The 25435-nt window shown below is 41.7% G+C and overlaps 4 protein-coding genes and 1 pseudogene across 10 annotated transcripts; 2 read left to right on the forward strand and 3 right to left on the reverse strand.

Annotated features, from left to right (window-relative positions):
- The first annotated feature begins 582 nt into the window (after positions 1-582).
- Positions 583-18029, forward strand: LOC115590669 (nuclease-sensitive element-binding protein 1 pseudogene; annotated as a pseudogene).
- On the reverse strand, positions 6986-8230 carry LOC115587345 (retinal cone rhodopsin-sensitive cGMP 3',5'-cyclic phosphodiesterase subunit gamma-like). The gene is made up of 3 exons (XM_030427209.1): positions 8179-8230; positions 7429-7550; positions 6986-7279 (listed from the first exon to the last, which is right to left on the reverse strand). The coding sequence occupies exons 2-3, from the start codon at positions 7536-7538 to the stop codon at positions 7162-7164; spliced, it is 228 nt and encodes a 75-aa protein (XP_030283069.1). The 5' UTR covers positions 7539-7550; positions 8179-8230; the 3' UTR covers positions 6986-7161.
- Positions 12419-13708, reverse strand: LOC115587285 (retinal cone rhodopsin-sensitive cGMP 3',5'-cyclic phosphodiesterase subunit gamma-like). Its single transcript, XM_030427080.1, has 3 exons — positions 13610-13708; positions 12861-12982; positions 12419-12713 (listed from the first exon to the last, which is right to left on the reverse strand). Exons 2-3 carry the CDS (start codon positions 12968-12970, stop codon positions 12596-12598), a joined length of 228 nt encoding a protein of 75 aa, XP_030282940.1. The 5' UTR covers positions 12971-12982; positions 13610-13708; the 3' UTR covers positions 12419-12595.
- Positions 18030-18782: 753 nt separating the features above from the next.
- Positions 18783-22729, reverse strand: LOC115592120 (retinal cone rhodopsin-sensitive cGMP 3',5'-cyclic phosphodiesterase subunit gamma-like). 6 transcript variants are annotated; one of them, XM_030434679.1, is made up of 4 exons: positions 22701-22725; positions 22463-22466; positions 19594-19718; positions 18783-19450 (listed from the first exon to the last, which is right to left on the reverse strand). In XM_030434679.1, the coding sequence occupies exons 3-4, from the start codon at positions 19701-19703 to the stop codon at positions 19333-19335; spliced, it is 228 nt and encodes a 75-aa protein (XP_030290539.1). In that variant the 5' UTR covers positions 19704-19718; positions 22463-22466; positions 22701-22725; the 3' UTR covers positions 18783-19332. The 6 variants fall into 6 exon arrangements, with proteins under 6 accessions (XP_030290539.1, XP_030290513.1, XP_030290546.1 ...); XM_030434653.1 differs by lacking the exon at positions 22463-22466 and adding an exon at positions 21608-21612 and having other exon boundaries at positions 22694-22717; XM_030434686.1 differs by lacking the exon at positions 22463-22466 and having other exon boundaries at positions 22701-22729.
- On the forward strand, positions 20354-25342 carry LOC115592101 (retinal cone rhodopsin-sensitive cGMP 3',5'-cyclic phosphodiesterase subunit gamma-like). Of its 2 annotated transcripts, none has more exons than XM_030434633.1 (3): positions 20354-20381; positions 24421-24542; positions 24690-25342. In XM_030434633.1, exons 2-3 carry the CDS (start codon positions 24433-24435, stop codon positions 24805-24807), a joined length of 228 nt encoding a protein of 75 aa, XP_030290493.1. In that variant the 5' UTR covers positions 20354-20381; positions 24421-24432; the 3' UTR covers positions 24808-25342. The 2 variants fall into 2 exon arrangements, with proteins under 2 accessions (XP_030290493.1, XP_030290489.1); XM_030434629.1 differs by lacking the exon at positions 20354-20381 and adding an exon at positions 22690-22733.
- Positions 25343-25435: the final 93 nt, after the last annotated feature.

A 25435-nucleotide genomic window follows, 5' to 3' on the forward strand; every position in this document is an offset into this window, starting at 1 on the left:
GCTACAAATAAACAAAGCACAAGTGATCATTACAACAGACACAGTGGCAGAAATTAAAACAGCCGAATTTTTACGCGGGCTCAGTGATGTGTTTTCGCTGAATGGGTTGTGGTGACACTTGATCTTTTATAAAGTCTGAAGTTTGCAAATACACTGTCTGGAACATTGTCACATGTAACAGGTTGTGTTTTTCGTTTTTTTGTTTGTTTTATGAAGGAAAGTTAGAACAATTGTTAGACGATGAAAAAAAATGACACAACCTGACAGACTTACACAGTAACTTTAAAGTTCATCAAGAAGATAGTGTTTCATGGACGATAGCTGAAGATAAACTTTAGGCCTTCACTGAGCCAGGTGTCCTCTATCTGTCATCGCTCCTTTGTAGAGCACTAATGAAAAACAGCTATTGAGGTCACATGATCACCTGATGACAGAAGCAGGTGTGGTGTACCTCACAGCAGCTGCAGCCTGTGTTTATCGTGATGCGTGTGATGATGATAATGATCGTGGAGCTTCACTGCCGAATGAATGAAGGAAGGATGCACTTGGTATGTTGGACTTATATCTTACGTTTGCCAATAAATGCTTTGCGTAAAATCTGACACACAAAAAAAAAACCCACAGGTGAGAATCTGTTCATGAAGCAGGTAATCAAAGCTAGTTCTGTTTCGTTTGATGCAGACATGCAGCAGACATGAAATGCTGCACAGCTGCACTATTTATCTATATAATTTTACACACAATATTAGATTAGGTTAAATACAACAAATGTATATGCTGACTTCAAGTTTACCTGTTAATCTATCGGGATGATTACAAATCACATTGCCCCGGAGGGCTTCACAATCTGTACAGTAACAATCTGACGAAGGCAAACAAAACCGAAATGACTGTGTTTCCTTGTTTTTGTCTTGAAATGGGTAGTCAAATGAATAAAACAAAACAACATTAATAATATTACACTTTATTTGTAGACCACCTGTCAAAGCACAAAGTAACAAAGTGCTTTACCAAACTTAATAAACAAGCTGAAAGCAAAAAGAACGTAGAGTAAAAAGAAAAAAAATCATAAGATAAATATAATAACCAAAAAGCTTCTTTTTTCTTTTTCTTTTTTTCACAGTGAGTTTGCAAAATTGATTTAATGGATGAGACTGAGTTTGCAGCCGTGATCTCCAAAGTGGAGGAGCCTTCACTGGAAAGGCTCTTTGGCCTTTAATTATTAATCTAGACCTTGGAATAATGAGGAGTGATGCAGCTGAGGATTTCAGGGAGCGGGAAGGGACATATGGTAATTAAAGATCTGTTATTATGTTGGAGCCAGGCCTCTCATGGCTTTGCACATAACCATAAAATCTTATTATCTGTCCAAAAAGCAGCAGGAAACAAACAAAACAGTACAATAAGTCTTTCAGCAGTTATTTTGTGATTTTTGTTGAGTGCATTACTTTGCCATGCAAAATACTGGCACAAGATACACTCCTAAAGCACTTTTTACATTAAAAGTCAAGGTACATTTTAGGGATTTGGGGCTTAAAAAAATTTAGGAAAACTACCATCAATCATCGAAAAATCTCAATCTATTAAACACACAGGCGGTTACTAGATATATAATATAGCAGAGTCATAAATATAATTGTGTGAGTGTCCCTAAAAGACCCAGTGAGACTTAATGTACAGGAGAGCTGAGTTTAGTGGGGAGATCAGTGATGTAATGCAGGTAAACCTAAAGCTGACGGATTACTGGTATTTAGATTATGGCCAAGTTAAAGCTGTCACTATTTTCTCAGACATGACTTACACAACCTTTAGGCTTTGCCACAAGCTACCTGTGTCACATCATGTGCTATTAGTCCTGAAACCCTGCTGCTGCTGCTGCTGCTGCTGCTGCTGCTGCTGATGATGATGATGATGATGATGAGCTTCTCCACAACCTGCCAACATTTTACCCATACCATGTGTACATGCAAACGTGAGCATTTGGAGCAAGGAGATCCAGAAACAAGAAACACGTTGCAAACATAAAAGAAGAAGATTATTGAGTAAATCAATTTAGACACCTTGTAAATACTTTACATGATTGTAAATCATCTAAAATGTAAATCCCAAATGTCTCTGATCTTATTGAGCCGGATATTTGGTCTGGAGTTTCAAACTTCTGAAGGATTAATATGAAGGTCAGAGTTTGCAGTATGGATTTCATGGGTGGCTTGGAAACAACTTACAGTCTGTCTGATGGTTATGTCAGAGGTCTACAGAGGATGGGGAAGCCCTCTGACAATTTAACTACCTTTATAACACTTTATAAACTGTCATCTCTTCAGGATTTGAGTCAGGGTTGTGTGAGGATAGAGTACAAAAACACCTTGTAATATTTTAAACTACAAATAATAATTGCCTGCTAATTTGTGCACTACTGAAATGGAATTGTAATGAAATGATGTTATATAAATACAATACTAAGAAATAATAAATGTGCCAGCTTTGCAGCTTAGATGAAGAAGCAAATTACATTCTTAAGAAGTTTGATGTTATTTGAAAAAAAAACCCTGCCAATATTATGTAATATACGAGTCATGATTTGTTCAATATTTTTATGGAATTGCCACAATCAAAATAGAAAAAGTTGAAAAGTGCTATATGCAACTTTTTTACGGTCCTATAAACAGAGGCAGGGCTCTTATTACAACATCAAACAATAAACATGAGAGCAAAACAGGCTTGTGCTTTGAGTGGTGGTGAGAACAAAATTGAATCTGTGGGGTATAACTTTTTTATAATCAGAGAAATGGAACAACATGGCAGCTGCTTGTTAACATGAACTCCTGCAGATATAAGATATACATTAAAGCTGCAATAAGCAATTCTCAGGAACGTTAGTGGATATCTCATTCACAGGTTGTCCCTTTTGTGGTTAACTGCAAATCACTAATCCACTGCACCTGTAAATGCACATAATCTTAAATATGTTGATAAAAAAATGAATTATAATTTGCACAAAACTACGGTGTGATGTTTGATCATTTCCACATGCAGACACCTTTTCACCGTGCACATGAGCATGCATCTGTGTTGAGGTGCAACATTTAAAACATGTTTATTAATCTTACGTGAAACAACACCTCCTGCCCTGTTAACCTATGTGAACAAATAGTCCAGTTGATGTTTAAAAAAACGTTCTAAATGTGTCCATGTTTATAGCCGTCATGGCCACTTTCAGCTCAGGGTTAGCAGGATAGTCTATTAAAACTCTCACACAGTGTGTATGTCTGCACTGACCCAGATGGACTAGTACCAATCCTATTAAAACCTGTAAGCTGTTGGCTCGTCAGAGTGAAGAGTCGTATCTTCGTGTCAGAGCAAAGAACAAAGTGATAAACAACAGAGCGCCGGTCAGAACCTGACAGGCATCGTGAGCTTTTTACAGCCTCTGAGCACTGAGCTTCCCGCAAACTCTTGGCCTTCAGAGATTTATTTTATTTTCTTCCTTGCAGAGCTGCTGCTTTTTAGAAGCAACATTTGTTATATTAGAAAATTAAGAATGGATCAGTGAAAATATGAGTCTACATGTCACAGTCACAAACAAACATCCTCAGTGATCAGCTCTCTCCTTCTAGGCTCTGTATTTTTAAACCTTACACATATGCTATTGTTTGTGGGTGATTCTTGGATGTATAAGTTGCAATTTGGGGCAGTAATACAACTTTACAATGCTGTGCAGACACATGCTAAAAGTATTGATTCAGATTTCAGGTTGTTGGCCGAAGCTTTGTAGACAACAAGCCCCAAAGTTAACTTCTTTTGAGCCAAGAGTTCATCATTTCTCTTTCAGCCTGTTATTGCTGTATCACCTCTCAGATGCCTTCAGGCTTCCCCTTACTCTGATCTGACAGTGACACAGAAGAGAACTGGTGCTGCATTGTCCTGAATGCAGCCTTATTTTTCTGACAGCTTGGGTTTCTGCCCACATCGGTAAAAAATGAGCTTTTGGGTTCAGTTTTTGGCTACCTGCAGAGAGATGTTCCTAAAAAAGGACAGATAATGACCACTTGTGTGTCTGTTACAAAAATGTAAAGTGTGTCATCTTGAAATTTGCAAGAAGAGAAACAAGTGGGCAGCAGTGTGAGTGACAGGGTGGTGACTCATATCTGCGTAATTTGAATCATAAATATAAGATTCCACTAAACCATGACAGCAGAATATTCTCTGCTTGTGCAGCATCTCTCAAAGAAAACAATACAGCAGGTGTATTCAGTCCCCTGCTCATACCGTGTGAATTTTGATATATTTGACACTTGGTAAAAATAAAACTGGTAAGACCGCCAGAGATGTCTCTTCACGGCCTCAGAATACAGAACTGGATGTAATGAATTAAATTAGGACACAAAATGACGTGCGCCATGTGATTTAGTCAAGATGATTACTGTACATGTGCTGCTTGTGACTTTGCAAAGTCTAATCCTGAAGTCAGAGCGTAAAAATAGACACTAGATGATCATTTCACTCCAGCAGGTACCTGTAAACACAGTCCGCTTTAAAATATATAACGAAAAACATGCTTCATTAAATCATATGATAGTATGATGGGGGGGTCTGTAGTTTGTGGTTTGTTTGTTTTGTTTGCTTTTCCCTCCAAATATCTAGTAAGTAATCTTAGTTTTTCCCTCTTTTCTGACTGTAAGGTTCGGCATGTATACTACTGTTGCTCATATGACAGTGATTGTCCTTATGTTTCTATTACTGTATGTTCAACTGTCAGTAAAAAGAAAAAAATGATCACATAAAAAGAAAAATGTTTCCCGAGTTTCCCAAAGCTGTAGATGACTTATGCTTTGTCCACAAGCTGAAATCAGAGAATTGGGACTTATTTATGATACATCAACTATCAGAATAATTGCTGATAACTCATTGATGAATCATTGCAGCTTTAAAAACAAACATCTCAGTGATCAGACTCCTCTTTCCCTCAGTAACCAGCAGATGCAGCTGTTGCAGCCACAGAACAAAGTGCCCATTTTTTTAACTCCCCACTGCTCTGACTGGCAGGCTGATAATCTCATTTTAATGTGACTCAGCAAACACACCGATCGGTGTTGCGACAAACTGTAACACAGTTACCACAAGAAAGACTTAGTAATCTGAATTGGAAGTCTTTCGTAAGCTTACAGATGCCTTTATGCATGAAAGTGTGTAATTCTTAACCCATAAGCAATGGCAAGTGAATGCTTTTATTTTGCCCATACCTTTTTTAAACGTATCATCTGATCTTCAAAATATTCTGCATACCAGACCTTTCATATGTGATTATTGTGTCCAAAATCTCTAGCTGGGATTCCAAATTTGCAGGATCCCTGTGAAGGGTCACGGAACGGAATAGAGGCATTTTGCTGCACAAAGTTTTTGTCAGTGATCTAGACTTTCCTCTATTTTTGGATCCCTCATACATAAATCACAGAGGTTAATCCGTGGAGGTTTCAGACTTCAGTGATGTGAAGCACAGCAGTCTGGTAAAATACCTCACAATAAACACACTTCCCCTGTTTCAAACAAGAAACTGCAATCATCATGTTCCATCCTCATGTCTCCCCCTCCGGTACTCACTAATGAAGAGGCCAAAGGTTTTGAGCTGATGTTTGTTATATTTATGCCACATTACACATCCTCTGCTCACTGTTTAGAGGCTTCAACAGCTAATTGGTGCAGTGACACAAATGCACATTGATATCCAGAGGCCATACACACACACACACACACACACACACACACACACACACACACACACACACACACACACACAAACAGACTGGTACCAACAGTACAAACACAAATTATGCCAAATATTTCATTAAGTAGATTTCATGCTGTAAATTCCAATAGAAGACAATCTCACTGGTTGGAGTGCATTTACCCAGGTGCTGTACTTGACCAAGGTTGTAAGGTAGTTGAGTATTTTTTCTTTTTCTGCTGCTTCAGACTTCTACCCACATCACTATTTAGAAGTAATATTTTTTCTCTCCATTAAATTTATACAGCAGCTATGGTAACTCAAATGTATTTGCAAAAACAAAATTAGCATGATTCATGAAATTAATAAACATTGTCAATTGTAACATGGATGCAGTAGCTCAGTCCATAGGGACTTGGGTTGGGGACTTGAAGGTCGCCGGTTAAAGTCCCACTTGGACCAAAAAAGTACAACGATGTGGACTGGCACTTGGAGAATGCTAGTTCACTTCCTAGGCATTGCTGAGGTGCATTTTGCATTTTATGACCTGTCTGGTTTAAATGTGAGTGTTGCTCCTTTTATGTTATGTTTAACAAACTGAATTCTTGAATCATTTTGTTAATTTAGTTAGTTATTTTTCATGAAATATTGTTGTTCATCAAATTTCTTTCAGGACTAGTTGATAAAAATACAGAGAGAACACATGGTACAGAGCCTTTCATACAACAGTGCCATAAGATTTTGTTGTGTCCTTTGGTGTGCTTTGGGCACAAAAATTTAGAAAACTATCTAGCCATGGCTTCACTGAGTCACTATGCACATCAAGAGGCCAAACAACAGCATCAGCATGTGTTAATGATGATAGGAAGGATGCGAAAACAGAAGTTCTATGGAAAATAGGAATCTTTATTGTGTTCATGGAGTACTGACAAAACATAAAGAGTTAATCTCTTTCACTGCAGAGTGAAGACAATTATAGACTTTCCCATAAAAATATATTTTGATTTTTGCTAATACACAAAATAGACATCTGTGCATGCTGGATGAACAACTTTGAGGAGAAGAGGTGGGGGAAGAGGGCAGGTCGGGATATCACAACAACAGATATCAAACACTCATTCATTGTATATACTCAATACATATATATTTTTCCTCAGTGGACAGTTCAGGCTCCGAGCGCGGAGCTGCTCACACGCCTCATTACAAGGACCGTGGAGGATGGCTGGGAAGGCAGGGGCAAATAAAGTGCATGAGACAAGAGAGAGTGCTGGATTTTATTTTTTTTCCAGGTCAAACCTCTTCATCTTCAAAAGCTGCCTCCTTTGAGAGCGTACCGATAAAACATCTTCAGCAGACAAGAGTTGGAACAGGGCAAGAGAGGAAGACTGGGCGAAGGAAAACCAGCACAGGGAGGAAACCGTTGTGGAGATGTTTTTCTAGACGATTCCGTATTTCGCCAGGTCGCTGAGCTCCATGTCACCGAAGGCTTCCCATGGGCAAACCACTGTGATGTCTGTGCCAAGGCCCTCCATGCCGGGGATGTCGTCTCCGAATCTGAAACAGGAAAAAGAATACAAAATTTAATTTCCTGTGAATGTTTCACTTGAGTTCTTTTATTTGATATGTTGCAGATGGAGTACTCTGATTCTTTACTCAAGTAAAATCATCAATACAAACAATGGGAACATTTAAATCCATCTTACCCCTTCTGGCCTGGCTTAGGGGCCTTGCTCTTGAAGGTACGGGCAGTCCTCTGCTTGAATTTGGGTGGTGCCTTCCTGTCGGCAGGAGCTGCGACGGCTGTGTCTGCCATTTCGATGAGTTACTGCAAGAGAAAACGAGGAAGAGACAAAATATATGAGATCCCTGCAACTCTCACTTCTTTCAAACTTTTCTGTTTGTCACTGTTTTGTGTTTATGTATTCTATTTGTGTTTATTCATACATTTTATGAAAATCCAATTCACATTTGCCCTTTTGTGTTGTCTTGTAGTGTATGCTGCGTTGTATTATATGCAACACTTTGAGTGGCCTGCTACACAAATATACACCTCAGATTCTTCCACTACCGTCAGCCAAAAATGTGAGCACGTTACTCTTAAAATTGCATCACTTGTACTCTTCATCAAGCTGATGAAATCCAGACATATCACCGAAGTATAAAATGTAACAAGCATCAATAAAACATGCCAAGGCCGTGTTCAAAAGTCCTCTTGTCTCATCCAGAACCATCAAGAGATAAAGAAGTAAAGACGGGGCCTCGAGCAGCAGCAACAAGAAGACTGTCTGAAGTCTTCTCAGCAGGAATCTCATATCTCATTTCAGCTCCATTTCAGCCACAATACTCAAGAAAAATGCTACAAAGCCATCACTCTATCTGTCTTTTCTTTCTGTTGGTAACAAGTTATCAAAGCCTCCAGTGCCTGAGCTGAGAAAATGACAGTTTGATCTTACCTTTTGTTGAGGTCTCAAAGTGTCCTTTCTTTTGCTGATGAGCTTGCTTCTTGCTTTCTGGTACTCCTCTCTCGGTCCGACAGTCCCTTTATACAGAGCTGCTAATCCCATCAGATGGTCACTAAGTCATTTTTAATTTGCCAACTCTGCTCTGTCCACTTCTGTACCAGCTCAGCCGCTAATAGACGGGTTAAGGGATAACCAGATATAAATACAAGGTGCTTTTCAAGTCAGATGCGCGTCGGTCAACCTGTGAATTCAACTAAATTACAGAGGTGTCATTTATTGGAAGCAGAGAGTGTGTCTGTGTCTGCCTGAATTTACGACTGCAGAATGCTACTTCCTGTACATGGTGATGCATCAGTTATAATAAATTCAACTATATGATAAATAAGATATAAATACTTTTATAAATCTTAACTACTTTTTCCTCTCCAGATGTGTGGGATATGACTGCTTCTTCATCAACCGTACAATATACCAGATAGATACATTTAAAGTAACCCCAGATGACCAAAACATTTTTTGAATAATTGCTAAGTGTCTTGGGAAGTTCTTCTTTAAAAACATCTTTAAAACATCAAATATCTAAAATAAGTGACACATTGATGTTATTTGGCATTGAACCTCCTGTTGCATCGACACTAAAACTGTTTGTCTTCTGTTTCCTTTTGGAGAAACTCCAACAGAACCGTGGCAACAATAGTCCAGATGTAGCGTGGGGTTTTGTTACAACCACACATTAGTATTGCAACATACAAGTAATGAATGAGCATGTAATTTACTATATCAGTGCATTCATTTCCTAAAACAGAAGTAATTTTGATACCCTAAAAAACCTTCCAGGGAACCCCAGTATTTCACAGTCTAGGCAACAGTCCCGTGGTGGGACACATCAAAGGTGCTGATGGACAGTCAGTGTGTAGGAGGATAACAAGCAGAACGGATCCCTTAGTTGTGCAGAGGATCAGTTCCCCTCATTTTCTTGTTTCCAGCACATGAAGATGGTGGCGCACCATGTCTACTCACCACCTAACATCAACGAGGAGAGGGTGGCCAACTTCAAATTCCTGGGCACACACATCTCAGAGGACCTCACATGGACAGCGAACCCCACAGCGCTTGTTAAGAAGGCACTACAGCGACTGTACTTTCTAAGACTGCTAAAGAAGGCTTACCTGTCACAACAGCTTTTGGAGTCCTTCTACCACTGTTCAGTTGAGAGTGTCCTCACATATGGCATTCTGGTGTGGTATCGTGGCAGCTCCGCAGCAGATAAAAAGTCCCTGCAGCAGTGCAAGTTGCCCTTGCTTTGGAAGAAAAGGCTCTGCAGGTGCTGACAGATCTCCAGCCAAAAGAGCATTTTGACTGGCCGGCTATTGAAAGGGCGATCCAGCGTTGATTTGGCCGCCAAACTCATGCAGATGAGGCCCGAGACAAGCTGACTGGATGTAGGAGGAGGGACAGAGAGAGCCTTGGTGCCTACGCAGTAGACCTCCGCCATTACACACACCTAGGGTATCCCACATTCGACACAAGGGCCCAAGAAGAACTCATCCTTCAAGCCTTCATGCGGGGGCTGCAGCCAGAGCAACTGTGGGAACATCTCTGCCTGTACACTCCTAGGACCCTGACAGATGCCATAGCGGAAGGTAAGCGGGTTGAACATGTGTTGAACACAGGGGATCATACCTCCTCTATGAGACACTGAGTGAGATGGACTGATTATGGGGAAAGTGACGAGGACGGGAGCTCTCCTCACATTACAACCACAGCCTCACAACGACCACAGAGTGGGACCAGGAGGCCGCCCGAACAGTTCCTGGAAGGCTGTTACAGATGTGGGGAAATAGGCCACATTGTACACCACTGCCCAGCCCTGACTCCATGGAGCTATGCACCTCAGCCAACCACAACAAACCCTTTCCCCTCGACCACACCGCAAATATGACTGGGTAGACTCGGTCGAACACATGTACTCTACCTGAACTGTGACCTTAATGGCACCCCACGAAGAGCCCTGGTGGATACGGGGTCCATCATTTCCCTGGTCCGCCCGGAACCTTGCCTGGCACAAGTGGCTTGAAACCATGGGGCTGGAAGCCCACAAAGCGGAAGATAACCATGGTCATGGTGAACGTGCCAGGATGCAGGGAGACAGATTTCTCCAAGTGACTGCAGCTAATCACATTGTTGACCACAAGTTCTGGTTAGCTCAATATGCAAGACCCCTGCATCATCGGCCTGGATCTGCTAGCTAGGTGGGAGGCCATGGTGGACATACCCAGGACCACACTCTACCTGGGTTCCCAGGCCATGCAGCTCCACACCACCTGGGAAGTAGGACTGCGATTTGCTGCCACGCCACCACCACCTGCAGCTAGGGAGCCTGCCACGCTGGCATGCCGCTGCAGCCTGCTGCCGATGAGGAGAGCCCATCCAGTCCAGCAGCTGCAACTCCCACCGCGGATAAGAAGGTCATCGCAACAAAAGTCCTTGGTATAGTCCAATGGTTCAACGTCAGGAATGGATACTCGCCATCAAAAAGAATGGCCTGAAGAGATACCGTCACAGTGTTGGACATGGGGAAACTGTGGAGTTTGATGTAGTTGAGGGAGAGGAGGGGGCAGAGGCAGCAAATGTCACTGACCCAGGAGGCTCTGCAGTCCAGGGAAGTAATTACTCCACTGATCAGAACCGCTAAGCGCTATCCCCGAAGACGAGGCCCTCCTAACCCGTGGGGGAGAATATCCAGATAACTACCCGAGTGACGGAGAGGGTGAGCCAGGCAGCAGCAGTTGTGACAAAGGCGGCTGAGACGGGGGAGACAGCGCCCGCGAAGGATAGCAGCGCAGGCCCGCTTACCCCGGAAGACAACATTATAAGCCATACTTTAGAAGTGGGGGTGACGAGAGCCAAGGAGTTCCAGACCAGGGCAGAACTACAACAGAGGATTCAAACCAAAGGGTCCACCCTGTCACAGACTGGCACGGGACAGTGAAGAGGGCAAGGAGAATCAGGAGGGAGCTGGTCCGAACCAACAGCCGCTGAGATGGCCCATGCGGTCAAACCGGCGACCGCACCGACTTCCCCAACACCTCAGAGACTTTGTTATGAACACGTGGGTTGCTGGGGACAGCTAACCACTTTGGGGGTTACGCACATGGACATTCAAAATCAAAGTGGGTATGGTTTAGTGTGTGGTTATCACACCATGAGTGAAATGGTAGATTACTCCAGTTCATATGCTAGGTTGCTAGCATGTTGTGTGTGAAAGTACAGCAATGTTAAAACCCTGGAGCTGGATTTTGTCAATGCTAATACTACCTACTCTTTATCGCTGCTGCTTGCTACAATGAAAGATGGACAATGAATGATGAGTCAAAGCGTTAATAATTGTATTTTAGGGTATTTATTTATTTATTGATCTACTTTTATTTATGTATTTTGAGCCCAATACTTGGGTGCACCTGAGATTGTGTTCTATACAATGACAATAAAGTCTTTAACTATGTATTTTGCATTTTATGACCTGCCCGGTTTAATAGTGAGTGTTGCTCCTTTTATGTTCTTTAACAAAGTTTCAAGTGAATTCTTGAATTTAGTTAGTTATTTTTTCATGAGAAATATTGCTGTTTGTCAAATTTTTTTAGGGACTAGTGGATACAAATAAAAACGGATTAGATAACACATGCTAGAGAGCCTTTCTTACAAGTCTGCCGCAAGGTTTTGTTGTGTCCTTTGATGTGTTTTTGGCACAAAAATTTAGAAAACTATCTAGCCACAGCTTCACTGAGTCACATCAAGAGGCCAAACAACAGAATCAGCATGTGTTAATGATGATAGGAAGAATGCGAAAACAGAAGTTCTATGGAAAATAGGAATCTTTATTGTGTTAATGGAGTACTGACAAAACAGAGAGATTTGATCTCTTTCACTGCAGAGTGAAGAGAATTATAGACTTTCCCATAAAAATATATCTTGATTTTGCTAATACACAAAATAGATATCTGTGCATGCTGGATGAGCAACTTTGACAAGAAGAGGTGGTGGAAGAGGGCAGGTCGGGATATCACAACAACGGATATCAAACACTCATTCATTGTATATACTCAATACATATATATTTTTCCTCAGTGGACAGTTCAGGCTCCGAGCGCGGGGCTGCTCACACGCCTCATTACAAGGACCGTGGAGGATGGCTGGGAAGGCAGGGGCAAATAAAGTGCATGAGACAAGAGAGAGTGCTGGATTTTATTTTTTTTTTCAGGTCAAACCTCTTCATCTTCAAAAGCTGCCTCCTTTGAGAGCGTACCGATAAAACATCTTCAGCAGACAAGAGTTGAAACAGGGTGAGAGAGGAAGACTGGGCGAAGGAAAACCAGCACAGGGAGGAAACCGTTGTGGAGAAGTTTTTCTAGACGATTCCATATTTTGCCAGGTCGCTGAGCTCCATGTCACCGAAGGCTTCCCATGGGCAAACCACTGTGATATCTGTGCCAAGGCCCTCCATGCCGGGGATGTCGTCTCCGAATCTGAAATAGCAGAAAATAAAAGTTTTTATTTCCTGTGAATGTTTCATTTGAGTTATTTGATCTGCTATGTTGCAGATGGAGTACTCTGAGTCTTCACTCAAGTAAAATCACCAATACAAACAATGGGAACATTAACATCCATCTTACCCCTTCTGGCCTGGCTTAGGGGCCTTGCTCTTGAAGGTACGTGCAGTCCTCTGCTTGAATTTGGGTGGTGCCTTCCTGTCGGCGGGAGCTGCGACGGCTGTGTCTGCCATTTCGATGAGTTACTGCAAGAGAAAACGAGGAAGAGACAAAATATATGAGATCCCTGCAACTCTCACTTCTTTTAAACTTTTCTGTTTGTCACTGTTTTGTGTTTATGTATTCTATTGGTGTTTATTCATACATTTTATGAAAATCCAATTCACATTTGCCCTTTTGTGTTGTCTTGTAATGTATGCTATGTTGTATATGCAGCACTTTGAGTGGCTTGCTACACAAATATACACCTCAGATTTTTCCACTACCGTCAGCCAAAAATGTGAGCACGTTACTCTTAAAATTGCATCACTTGTACTCTTCATCAAACTGATAAAATATCCAGACATATCACCAAAGTATAAAATGCAACAAGCATCGATAAAACATGCCAAGGCCGTGTTCAAAAGTCCTCTTGTCTCATCCAGAACCATCAAGAGATAAAGAAGTAAAGACGGGGCCTCGAGCAGCAGCAACAAGAAGATTGTTTGAAGTCTTCTCAGCAGGAATCTCATATCTCATTTCAGCTCCATTTCAACCACAATACTCAAGAAAAATGCTACAAAGCCATCACTCTATCTGTCTTTTCTTTCTGTTGGTAACATGTTATCAAAGCCTCCAGTGCCAGAGCTGAGAAAATGACAGTTTGATCTTACCTTGTGTTGAGGTCTCAAAGTGTTGTTTCTTTTGCTGATGAGCTTGCTTCACGCTTTCTGGTAGTCCTCTGTCGGTCCGACAATCCCTTTATATAGAGCTGCTAATCCCATCAGATGGTCACTAAGTCATTCATTCATGTGCCAACTCTGCTCTGTCCACTTCTGTACCAGCTCAGCCGCTAATAGACGGGTTAAGGGATAACCAGATATAAATAAAAGGTGTTTTTCAAGTCAGATGTGTGTCTGTCAACCTGTGAATTCAACTAAATTACAGAGGTGTCATTTATTGGAAGCAGAGAGATACAGTTATTATCATGATGATCAAGTCGAAGCCAAAAAATGTGCTGACAGATATTCATTGTCTGTGTGTCCGTCTCAATATACAACTGCAAAATGCTACTTCCTGTACATGGTGATGCATCAGTTATAATAAACTAGCGCAGTGCCCGTAAGAAAAGTGTATTCCTATAAAAAAGTGGGAGGTTAAGTAGCTTTTTCATGGATAGCCAAATGAGGCTGTGTTTGAAGGTGGGACGTCAGGGATATTTAGGTTTGTTGTGAAATCCGATATTCCAGGGTATAATTGGCCGTTTTTGACTATTTTTGATTTTGCCATTATATTTCACATTAAAAGCTATTTACTTGGTGTCATTATTTTCAGCACAACCTCACATGTGTGACTGTACAGTTATTTTTTTTATTTTTACATACTGTATTAACACAATGGACCTAAAATCACAAAAAAAACATAAAATCCGAGTAGGAAAAGTTAGATTTTTTTACTGTGAAAACAACAAATATGTTTAACAAACATTTTTTTTTTACTTATAATGCAAATATAAATTGCTGTTTGCTAAATTTGTGCATACATTTGAAACATTTACGAAGCTATATGTAACTATTTACATTTAAATGCAGGCAATGCTTAGGTCTGCCTGTGCTCCTTCCAGCTGAATTAAGAGCTGGACTGCCTGCTCCACATTCAGCTTCTCCTCATTGTTCTGACTCATTAAACAAAAAACTGACTCCACTACACACTAAACACACTACACCAAACACTACATAACACACTAACTATACACTCCAAACACGCTAAATGTCACAAATCTCTCAACTCTCAATATCGCTGTCTACACACCGACCATCGTTGCCTGTCAATCATCCACCTCCCCGTCCCTCCCACAACTTCCTGTTCCTCAACAACCAAACTTGCTGCTTGGACACTTTCGTGACAAAAGCCTGTTTTTACCGTTTCTTCCTGCACCAGACACAAAGCAAACGTGATGGCAATGTTCGCGAAAAAGGGTGGCGGACATTATTTACCCTAAGTCTGGTTTTGGACATGCCGATGCGTCCGGTCCGTCGCCTCGGGATGTGGGCCATGTAGCTAGCGGCTAGCTACACACGAACATCCACAGATTCCGATTCCACTTTGTTGTCCGCGCGTCTCCCGATCTCCTCAGACGCGAACAGACTCGGTCCGGACTGGTTTAATCTCATTAATCCACAACAGTCAGTTTAGATGCACAGAACAGAACAGAACGGGACCAAACCGCCGGCAAAATCCCGGTCCGCTTGTTTCTTCAAGTATGTCGTGGGCTTGAGCTCTGCAATGATTGGCTCTGGTGCGCACGTGACTGTGGTGTCTCCGGTGGACAATGCTTACGGAATTTGTAAAGCATTTATGAAATAATTTATTAACGGTATCATTGCAGTCCAAAGAAATGCTTAGTTGCACACCACTGAACCACGCAGCAGCCATGTTGAAAGTCTCAGGTCAGTGTGATCCTGATCCGCAGAGATATTTGACTCTCAGACACATACACACACAGACAGACAGACAGAGATCCCTTGCTTTTATAGAGAGATGCAATTAGATAATAAATAAAATATGAATACTTTTATAAATCTTTACTATTTTTTATTCTCCAGAGGTGTGGGATATGACTGCTTCTTCCTCGACTCTACAATATACTAGATAGATCAATTAAAAATAACCAGAGATAAATAAAACATTGAACCTCCTGTTGCATCGACACTAAAACTGTTTGTCTTCTGTTTCCTTTTGGAGAAACTCCAAAAGAACCGTGGCAACAATAGCTAAGTCCAGGTGTAGCGTGGGGTTTTGTTACAACCACACATTAGTATTGAATGAGCATGTAATTTACTATATCAGTGCTTTTTAGGCATTCATTTCCAAATACGGAAGTCATTTTGATACCCTAAAAAACCTTCCAGGGAACCCCAGTATCTCACAGTCTAGGCAAAAGTCCCGTGGTGGGACACATCAAAGGTGCTGATGGACAGTCAGTGTGTAGGAGGATAACAAGCAGAACGGATCCCTTAGTTGTGCAGAGGATCAGTTCCCCTCATTTTCTTGTTTCCAGCACACGAAGATGGTGGCGCACCATGTCTACTCACCACTGAACATCAATGAGGAGAGGGTGGCCAACTTCAAATTCCTGGGCACACACATCTCAGAGGACCTCACATGGACAGCGAACCCCACAGCGCTTGTTAAGAAGGCACTACAGCGACTGTACTTTCTAAGACTGCTAAAGAAGACTTACCTGTCACAACAGCTTTTGGAGTCCTTCTACCACTGTTCAGTTGAAAGTGTCCTCACATATGGCATCCTGGTGTGGTATGGTGGCAGCTCCGCAGCAGATGAAAAGTCCCTGCAGCAGTGCAAGTTGCCCTCGCTTTGGAAAGAAAGGCCCTGCAGGTGTTGACAGATCTCCAGCCAGAAGAGCGTTTTGACTGGCCGACTTTCGAAGGGCGATCCAGCGTTGATTTGGCCGCCAAACTCATGCAGATGAGGTCCGAGACAAGCTGACAGGATGTAGGAGGAGGGACGGAGAGAGTCTTGGTGCCTACGCAGTAGACCTCCGCCATTACACACACCTGGGGTATCCCACATTCGACACAAGGGCCCAAGAAGAACTCATCCTTCAAGCCTTCATGCGGGGGCTGCAGCCAGAGCAACTGTGGGAACATCTCTGCCTGTACACTCCTAGGACCCTGACAGATGCCATAGCGGAAGGTAAGCGGGTTGAACATGTGTTGAACACAGGGGATCATACCTCCTCTATGAGACACTGAGTGAGATGGACTGATTATGGGGAAAATGACGAGGACGGGAGCTTTCGTCACACTACAACCACAGCCCCACAACGACCACAGAGTGGGACCAGGAGGCTGCCCAAACAGTTCCTGGAAGGCTGTTACAGATGTGGGGGAATAGGCCACATTGCACACCACTGCCCAGCCCTGACTCCATGGAGCTACGCACCTCAGCCAACCACAACAAACATTTTCCCCTCGACCACACCGCAAATATGACTGGGTAGACTCGGTCGAACACATGGACTCTACCTGAACTGTAACCTTAATGGCACCCCATGAAGATCCCTGGTGGATACGGGGTCCATCATTTCCCTGGTCCGCCCAGAACCTTGCCTGGCACAAGTGGCTTGAAACCATGGGGCTGGAAGCCCACAAAGCGGAAGATAACCATGGTCATGGTGAACGTGCCAGGATGCAGGGAGACAGATTTCTCCAAGTGACTGCAGCTAACCACATTATTGACCACAAGTTCTGGTTAGCCCGATATCCAAGACCCCTGCATCATCGGCCTGGATCTGCTAGCTAAGTGGGAGGCCATGGTGGACATACCCAGGACCACACTTTACCTGGGTTCCCAGGCCATTCAGTTCCACACCACCTGGGAAGTAGGACTGCGATTTGCCGCCGCAGCCTGCTGCCTGATGAGGAGAGCCCATCCAGACCCTGCCAGTCCAGAAGGTCATTGCTACAAAAGTCCTTGGTACAGTCCAATGGTTCAATGTCAGGAATGGATACGGTTTCATCAATAGGAATGACACAAAAGAGGATGTTTTTGTACACCAGACATTGTTGGACATGGGGAAACTGTGGAGTTTGATGTAGTTGAGGGAGAGCAGGGGGCAGAGGTAGCAACTGTCACTGACCCAGTAGGCTCTGCAGTCCAGGGAAGTCAGTACGCCACTGACCGGAACCGCTACAAGCGCTATCCCCAGACTACCAGAGTGACGGGGGGGTTGAGCCAGGCAGCGGAAGTCTTGACAAAGGCAGCCTAGATGGGGGAGAGAGCGCCCCCGAAGGACAGCAGCACAGGCCCGCTTAGCCCGGAAGACGGCGTTATCCGCCATACTTTGGAAGTGGGGGTGACGAGAACCAAGGAGTTCCAGACCAGGGCAACAGACCAGCAAGGCAGAACTACAACAGAGGATTCAAACCAAAGGGTCCACCCTGTCACAGACTGCCGTGGGAAAGTGAAGAGGACAAGGAGAATCAGGAGGGCGCTGGTCCGAACCAACAGCCGCTGAGATGGCCCACGCGGTCAAACCGGCGACCGCACACCTCAGAGACTTTGTTATGAACACGTGGGTTGCTGGGGACAGTTAACCACTTAGGGGGTTACGCACATGGACATTCAAAATCAAAGTGGGTGTGGTTTAGTGTGATGTTATCAGTGAAATGGTAGGTCACCCCAGTTAATATGCTAGGTTGCTAGCATGTTGTGTGTGAAAGTACATCAATGTTAAAACCCTGGAGCTGGATTTTGTCAATGCTGCCTACTCCATATTGCTGCTGCTTGCTACAATGGAAGATGAACAAGGAATAATGGATCAAAGCATTATTTATTGTATTTTAGGGTATTTTATCTATTTATATACTTAAATAAATGTATATACTAAATATATGTATTTTGAGCCCAATACTTGAGTGCACCTTAAATGTTATTATATTTATACAATGACAATAAAGTCTCTATCTATTTTGCATTTTATGACCTGCCTGGTTTAAATGTGAGTGTTGCTCCTTTTATGTTATTTAACAAAGTTTCAAGTGAATTCTTGAATTTAGTTAGTTATTTTTCATGAGAAATATTGTTGTTTGTCAATTTTTTCAGGACTAGTAGATACAAATAAAGACTGATTAGATAACACATGCTACAGTGCCTTTCTTACAAGTGTGCCGTTAGATTTTGTTGTGTCCTTTGGTGTGTTTTTAGCACAAAAAGATTAAAAACTATCTAGCCACAGCTTCACTGAGTCACTATGCACATCAAGAGGCCAAACGACAGCGTCAGCATGTGGTAATGATGATAGGAAAGATGCGAAAACAGAAGTTCTATGGAAAAAAGGAATCTTTATTGTGTTCATGGAGTACTGGCAAAACATAAAGAGTTAATCTCTTTCACTGCAGAGTGAAGAGAATTATAGACTTTCCCATAAAAATATATCTTGATTTTGCTAATACACAAAATAGATATCTGTGCATGCTGGATGAGCAACTTTGACAAGAAGAGGTGGGGGAAGAGGGCAGGTCGGGATATCACAACAATGGATATCAAACACTCATTCATTGTATATACTCAATACATATGTATTTTTCCTCAGTGGACAGTTCAGGCTCCGAGCGCGGAGCTGCTCACACGCCTCATTACAAGGACAGTGGAGGATGGCTGGGAAGGCAGGGGCAAATAAAGTGCATGAGACAAGAGAGAGTGCTGGATTTTATTTTTTTTCCAGGTCAAACCTCTTCATCTTCAAAAGCTGCCTCCTTTGAGAGCGTACCGATAAAACATCTTCAGCAGACAAGAGTTGGAACAGGGTGAGAGAGGAAGACTGGGCGAAGGAAAACCAGCACAGGGAGGAAACCGTTGTGGAGATGTTTTTCTAGACGATTCCGTATTTCGCCAGGTCGCTGAGCTCCATGTCACCGAAGGCTTCCCATGGGCAAACCACTGTGATGTCTGTGCCAAGGCCCTCCATGCCGGGGATGTCGTCTCCGAATCTGAAACAGAAAGCAAAATAATGTTTTAATTTCCTGTGAATGTTTCTTATTTAATCTGATATGTTGCAGTAGTCCGATCCTTTACTTAAGTAGAATCCTTCAATTAAGTAAAATCACCAATGCAAACAATTGGAACATCTTACCCTTTCTGGCCTGGCTTAGGGGCCTTGCTCTTGAAGGTACGTGCAGTCCTCTGCTTGAATTTGGGTGGTGCCTTCTTGTCGGCGGGAGCTGCGACGGCTGTGTCTGCCATTTCGATGAGTTACTGCAAGAGAAAACGAGGAAGAGACAAAATATATGAGATCCCTACAACTCTCACTTCTTTTAAACTTTTCTGTTTGTCACTGTATTCTATTTGTGTTTATTCATACATTTTATTAAAATCCAATTCACATTTGCCCTTTTGTGTTGTCTTGTAATGTATGCTACATTATATTTGCAGCACTTTGAGTGGCCTGCTACACAAATCTACACCTCAGATTCTTCCACTACCATCAGCCAAAAATGTGAGCACATTACTCTTAAAATTGCATCACTTATACTCTTCATCAAGCTGATAAAATATCCAGACATATCACCAAAGTATAAAATGCAACAAGCATCAATAAAACACGCAGAAGCTGTGTTCAAAAGTCCTCTTGTCTCATCCAGAACCATCAAGAGATAAAGAAGTAAAGACGGGGCCTCGAGCAGCAGCAACAAGGAGATTGTCTGAAGTCTTCTCAGCAGGAATCTCATATCTCATTTCAGCTCCATTTCAGCCACAATACTCAAGAAAAATGCTACAAAGCCATCACTCTATCTGTCTTTTCTTTCGGCTGGTAACATGTTATCAAAGCCTCCAGTGCCAGAGCTGAGAAAATGACAGTTTGAACTTACCTTGTGTTGAGGTCTCAAAGTGTTGTTTCTTTTGCTGATGAGCTTGCTTCACGCTTTCTGGTAGTCCTCTCTCGGTCCGACAATCCCTTTATATAGAGCTGCTAATCCCATCAGATGGTCACTAAGTCATTCATTCATGTGCCAACTCTGCTCTTTCCACTTCTGTACCAGCTCAGCCGCTAATAGACGGGTTAAGGGATAACCAGATATAGATAAAAGGTGTTTTTCCAGTCAGATGTGTGTCTGTCAACCTGTGAATTCAACAAAATTACAGAGGTGTCATTTATCGAAAGCAGAGAGTGACAGTAATTATCACGATGATCAAGTTGACGCCAAAAAATGTGCTGACAGAAATTCATTGTCTGTGTGTCTATCTGTCACAGCCCACCACATGCAGCAGTGTGTTAACCACACACACTGCTGCAGCCCTCTGAATCATGATTTGAACGCCTCATGTTCAGTTCAACAACGTCTTTATGGCACATGTAACCACATCTTGGTTTAGTCATAAAAATTGTGTTTTACTCTATGTGAAGTAAATTAATGTATTTGTTTTTACTACATAAACTGGAAAAACTGAACAAACAAGTGAAAATATGATGCAAGGAAAACATTAAATTGAGAAAATATTAAAGCTTAATTAACTAAAAGTGCACTCAATGGCTTGAAGCCTGCCCTGAAGGCTTTTATGAATAATTAATTGATAAACCATAATCTTACTTTCCTGCTTTTGACAGCTCTCTTCTTTTTGTCTTTGTTTTTACCATGTAGCATCTCAGAAGCACTGTGTTCCATAAAACTTTATATGTCTGATGAGATAAGCAGTAGATTTATTGTCGTGAATTTTAATTTCTGATGTAATTGACATCACTTTACCTTTTTTTTTTTTTTTTTTTTTAAATATATAAAGGTTCCAAGAGACGGAGGTCAGTCGAGACAAAGCAAGCATTTCTTTGGGGGCCCTCAAAGAAATTTAAGAACAAGGGCCCCCCCGACAGCCACATTTTAAATGTTTAAATGAAAAGTAAATTTTTAGTAGTTAGTTTTGTGCATTGAGAGATTGTCTTTCAATCTCTCAGTGATGTCACAAATCATGCCCATAGGCCCACCTCAATCTTATTTTATACTGAGCTCAGAGAAAATGTACATTTTAGCTGATGAATCTGAATACAGCCGTCTAGTGTCAAACTCTGCATACATCATTCTACACCGTGAAGCTCAAACATTCAGCTGTAGGAGCAAGAAACACTTTTGAGTTAATAGACTTATTTTTTTCAATTCTTGAAAAAGATCCTTCTGATGAGAGACATAAGAAGAGCAATCTCCCAATAATACATGCACCCTCAGATACAGACCTCATTTTTCATTGTTCACACATCATAATAGAATCATTTACTTTGACGATCATTGTTCTCTTGTCTTTGTGTTCAAACATGATGGAAGTTTTCAGAAACGTCAAGAAAGCAGCAGCAGCAATCACAGATTATGAAATACTGAGCTATACATTCAGATTATTTGTAAACAAGCATGTGTCCTAAAGCAGCCTGCACGAGGATCTGGGGCATGTGATGTAAGAGCAGCGACATGAGCTCCATGCCTGTGATCAATCACTAATTAAAGAGCACTTAACAGTTCAGCTCTTAAGCTCTCATCGCATGGCTTGGACCCAGGTGACAGCGGGACAATACTGGGTTATCAACAACCAACTAAAGTGAAAGATTATCAATGTGAGACATGAAGAAATGTGTCTGAGGGTGGTGAAATATAAAAAAAAACATGTACTTTTGGTTTGGTTACTGCACCCAAATCTTCACTTGTGTTATTTGATGAAGAAAAGATTAATTTTAAGTCAACTTTCTACTTTTTTCCAGTTTCAGAATGTTTTTATCAGCTGATACGATGTGTGGGATTTGGGAAAGCTCTGGTAAAAACTAGTAAGTGGACCCTGGGTCAAGATTTTTCGATCAAACAATTATTTGCAAGGTCAAGAAAAAGCATTTTTAAAAAGACTGTGAACTGAATAGATATTCTACAACACCATCAAACTCTAAAATGCAACCGTTCAGAAAACAATATGTTCATTATTCAGGACCAAAAAAGAAGTCATGTTGTTCACTGAGTCCAATTTAGTTTTTCTCTGACATGGTGTCATTATGTAAATTCCAAAAAAATCCTCACATGGCCAGACACATTAGTCGTTCCTTTGAGCCCTCTACTTAGTCTTTTAGAGCCCAGAGGCCAATTAGAGGATGGGGCTTAAAAGAAAAAACAGTACAGAAAGTTGTGGATGAGCATGTCAGTGGGATTAGAAGGGGTAAGTATATAAGGAGGGAGTGGGGCTGAGACCAGAAAGACCCAGACCAACAGAGACTTTCAAGAGAAGCAGAACTAACTGCAAGAACAGGTAAGATCCAACTCACACCTTCACTCTGCTGCAAGCTTCGGTTGACTTTCCAATTCTGCCTAATGGAAGGACAGAGCATAGAACATGAGAGGCCAGAGATGGGAGCTCAGATGATTCTGTGAGACGCACATGACAGGAATGTGATCTCTGAATTCTTTAAGATAAATTATCTTCTAGATGAAGAGCCAGGTTTGTTCTGTAGCTTTTTCTCCACTTTATATTTGTGGTGTGTGCATATTTTAATGCAGTGCACAATCTTGACTGTCTCTTTGACCAATAGTTTTCCTCTCTAAGACAGTTTACAAATACTCTAACACAAGATGTACTGAATTAATTTGACTTTTTACCTTTTGGGTCTGGGGACACCTCAGAACACCTTTTAATCTGAAGGTTTAAGGCATATTTAAATTAAAGATCCTGCACATGACTGGAACCTTCCTCAAAAAAGTCCCTCTTGTAATTTAAAGAAATACTCTCAGGGAAGGTCCAGAAGGACAGAATCATCAGTAGGATAAACAAACTGTGATGCTGCACAACAACAGCTGTGTGGGGGATCTTCTATCTTCGTGACTGAACTGAGACTTTCGAACATACCTGCATTTGAGTTAGTTGTATGTATGAATATCTTCTTATTGCCATAAACTAAACTGAAAACAAAGAAATGACCAGAGACGTGTATATCAGTGCTTGAAAAGCCTGATTTAATGTGAATGTTTGAAGTAGAGGGATGATCTGTGGTTGTTGTCCTTTTCAACACATCTGATGTCAGTTCTGCAGCTTTACTACCATGTGGCACATATCAAACTATTCCTTCCATGGTGGTTTGGTGCATTGTTCTCCTCCAATCTTAACTACTCTTCGGTCAGTAAATGTTGGCTCTCTGATGGTTTATGTTCTATAATTGGGCTGAGATTAAGATCTCAAGAGACAATCCTGGTTTAATGAAGGTAAAATATATTCTAAAGATGGCTTTTATTATTTAGACCCGCCCTTAATGAAAGCTGCCAAGAGTTTACTTCTTTTGTGATTTAGTGCTGCGTAAACAAAGTTGGCCTGACTTTTACCACTTAATGTTTTTGAAATAAAACAAATTCCCTTAGTTGTGCTGATGCTCACTAGAAGAATATTACACAGACGTAGTTGTACAATGGTCATATCTGGCTTTGAAAATATAATATTTTTTCAAATCTATCAGGATTTGAAAATTAAAGATTAACTGAGCTTGTCAACACCTTTTGTTTGCATGTTCCAAGGGGCCATCTGTGAGGTCAGAGTTTATTTCTGTCCAAAGCACTGCTGAGCTTTCCCATTAAAATAAGATCAGAGAAAGGTCAGAGAAAAGTCGGATTAGGGATGATTGAAAATTAGTTGTTCAGTGGGAAAATCTCACATGTCCAGTGAGTGTGTTGACTTCAGACTAAATCTGGCATTAGGTGAACTTAGTGATATTCTGGTCTCAAGATGTTCAGTCTGTAACTTTGCCAAGATTAATCTTTAAAGCCAAAGAGTAAAAATAGACAAAGCTGTTTGTGTAACTGGGTCTTAAGGAGCAGTAGCTTTAGTCTATAAATTGACCTCACCTGCAGGTGTTATATCATCGGAGCAGTGGGACTTATTGGGGGAGGAGGAGAAATGTTCTTACATATGAAGGCTAATTGGATGTTGTTTTCCTCTTTTTCTCCTGCAGTAACTCATCGAAATGGCAGACACAGCCGTTGCAGCTCCCGCCGACAAGAAGGCCCCACCCAAATTCAAGCAGAGGACTGCACGTACCTTCAAGAGCAAGGCCCCTAAGCCAGGCCAGAAGGGGTAAGATGGATTTTAATGCTCCCGTTGTTGTATTGGTGATTTTACTTAAGTTAAGGATCAGGCTACCCCGTCTGCAACAAATCAGATTAAATAACTCAAGTGAAACGTCCACAGGAAATTGAAACATTATTTTGTTTCCTGTTTCAGATTCGGAGACGACATCCCCGGCATGGAGGGCCTTGGCACAGACATCACAGTGGTTTGCCCCTGGGAAGCCTTCGGTGACATGGAGCTCAGCGACCTGGCGAAATACGGAATTGTCTAGAAAAACCCCACCAGGTCTTCTCCACAACGGTTTCCTCCCTGTACTGATTATCCTTCGCCCAGTCTTCCTCTCTCGCCCTGTTCTCCCTCACCTCCCACAATATCTGACCTGATGTCCTTTGTTGTGTCCATATTAGTTTTGGTGAAATGCTTCGCCAAAGCTAATTTAAAATTGGCAAATGTCATTTAAAAAGTTATATATTTTAATTATTTATATATGCTTCACTGAGGTGTCTCTGCTTGAAGCAAACAACCCCAGCTACCTACCCCATCCTTTGCACTTGGCTGGACTAAACCTGTGAACAGGTTTGATCGCTGTTTCTACAATGGCTGACCTCTGATCCTCTCTCCTACTCTGCCTTTTCCGATCCATGAACCACCCTCTCTTTGGAGCTATACTATTATTTTAATGCACTGCTGCTGATGAGACATAAATGTATTTTTATTTTTATGAAATGAATGTAAAATTGTGCGCAAAATTGATATGGGACTGTTGAGCAGTTGAGTAGAAGTATCAATAAATATATTTCCCCAAAGATATGTTGTCAGTGTTACTTCATCATTCATCCAGGAACAAACAATGGAAGAGAACGCCTATAAAGAAATACCAACATATATAAAATGTGCAT

Source organism: Sparus aurata, chromosome 1 (assembly GCF_900880675.1).
Source record: "Sparus aurata chromosome 1, fSpaAur1.1, whole genome shotgun sequence".
NCBI classification, from domain to species: Eukaryota; Metazoa; Chordata; class Actinopteri; order Spariformes; family Sparidae; genus Sparus; species Sparus aurata.

What these genes read in the sequence shown, in the direction of transcription:
- LOC115592120 (XM_030434686.1), bottom strand. Translation starts at nt 19,703, where the DNA reads ATGGCAGACACAGCCGTCGCAGCTCCCGCCGACAAGAAGGCACCACCC. An exon ending in CCTAAGCCAGGCCAGAAAGG is followed by an intron (nt 19,451 to 19,593) that starts GTAAGATGTTCC and finishes TTTCTGTTTCAG; the next exon opens with ATTCGGAGACGACATCCCCG.
- LOC115587285 (XM_030427080.1), bottom strand. Translation starts at nt 12,970, where the DNA reads ATGGCAGACACAGCCGTCGCAGCTCCCGCCGACAGGAAGGCACCACCC. An exon ending in CCTAAGCCAGGCCAGAAGGG is followed by an intron (nt 12,714 to 12,860) that starts GTAAGATGGATG and finishes CTGCTATTTCAG; the next exon opens with ATTCGGAGACGACATCCCCG.
- LOC115592101 (XM_030434633.1), top strand. Translation starts at nt 24,433, where the DNA reads ATGGCAGACACAGCCGTTGCAGCTCCCGCCGACAAGAAGGCCCCACCC. An exon ending in CCTAAGCCAGGCCAGAAGGG is followed by an intron (nt 24,543 to 24,689) that starts GTAAGATGGATT and finishes TTCCTGTTTCAG; the next exon opens with ATTCGGAGACGACATCCCCG.
- LOC115587345 (XM_030427209.1), bottom strand. Translation starts at nt 7,538, where the DNA reads ATGGCAGACACAGCCGTCGCAGCTCCTGCCGACAGGAAGGCACCACCC. An exon ending in CCTAAGCCAGGCCAGAAGGG is followed by an intron (nt 7,280 to 7,428) that starts GTAAGATGGATT and finishes TTCCTGTTTCAG; the next exon opens with ATTCGGAGACGACATCCCCG.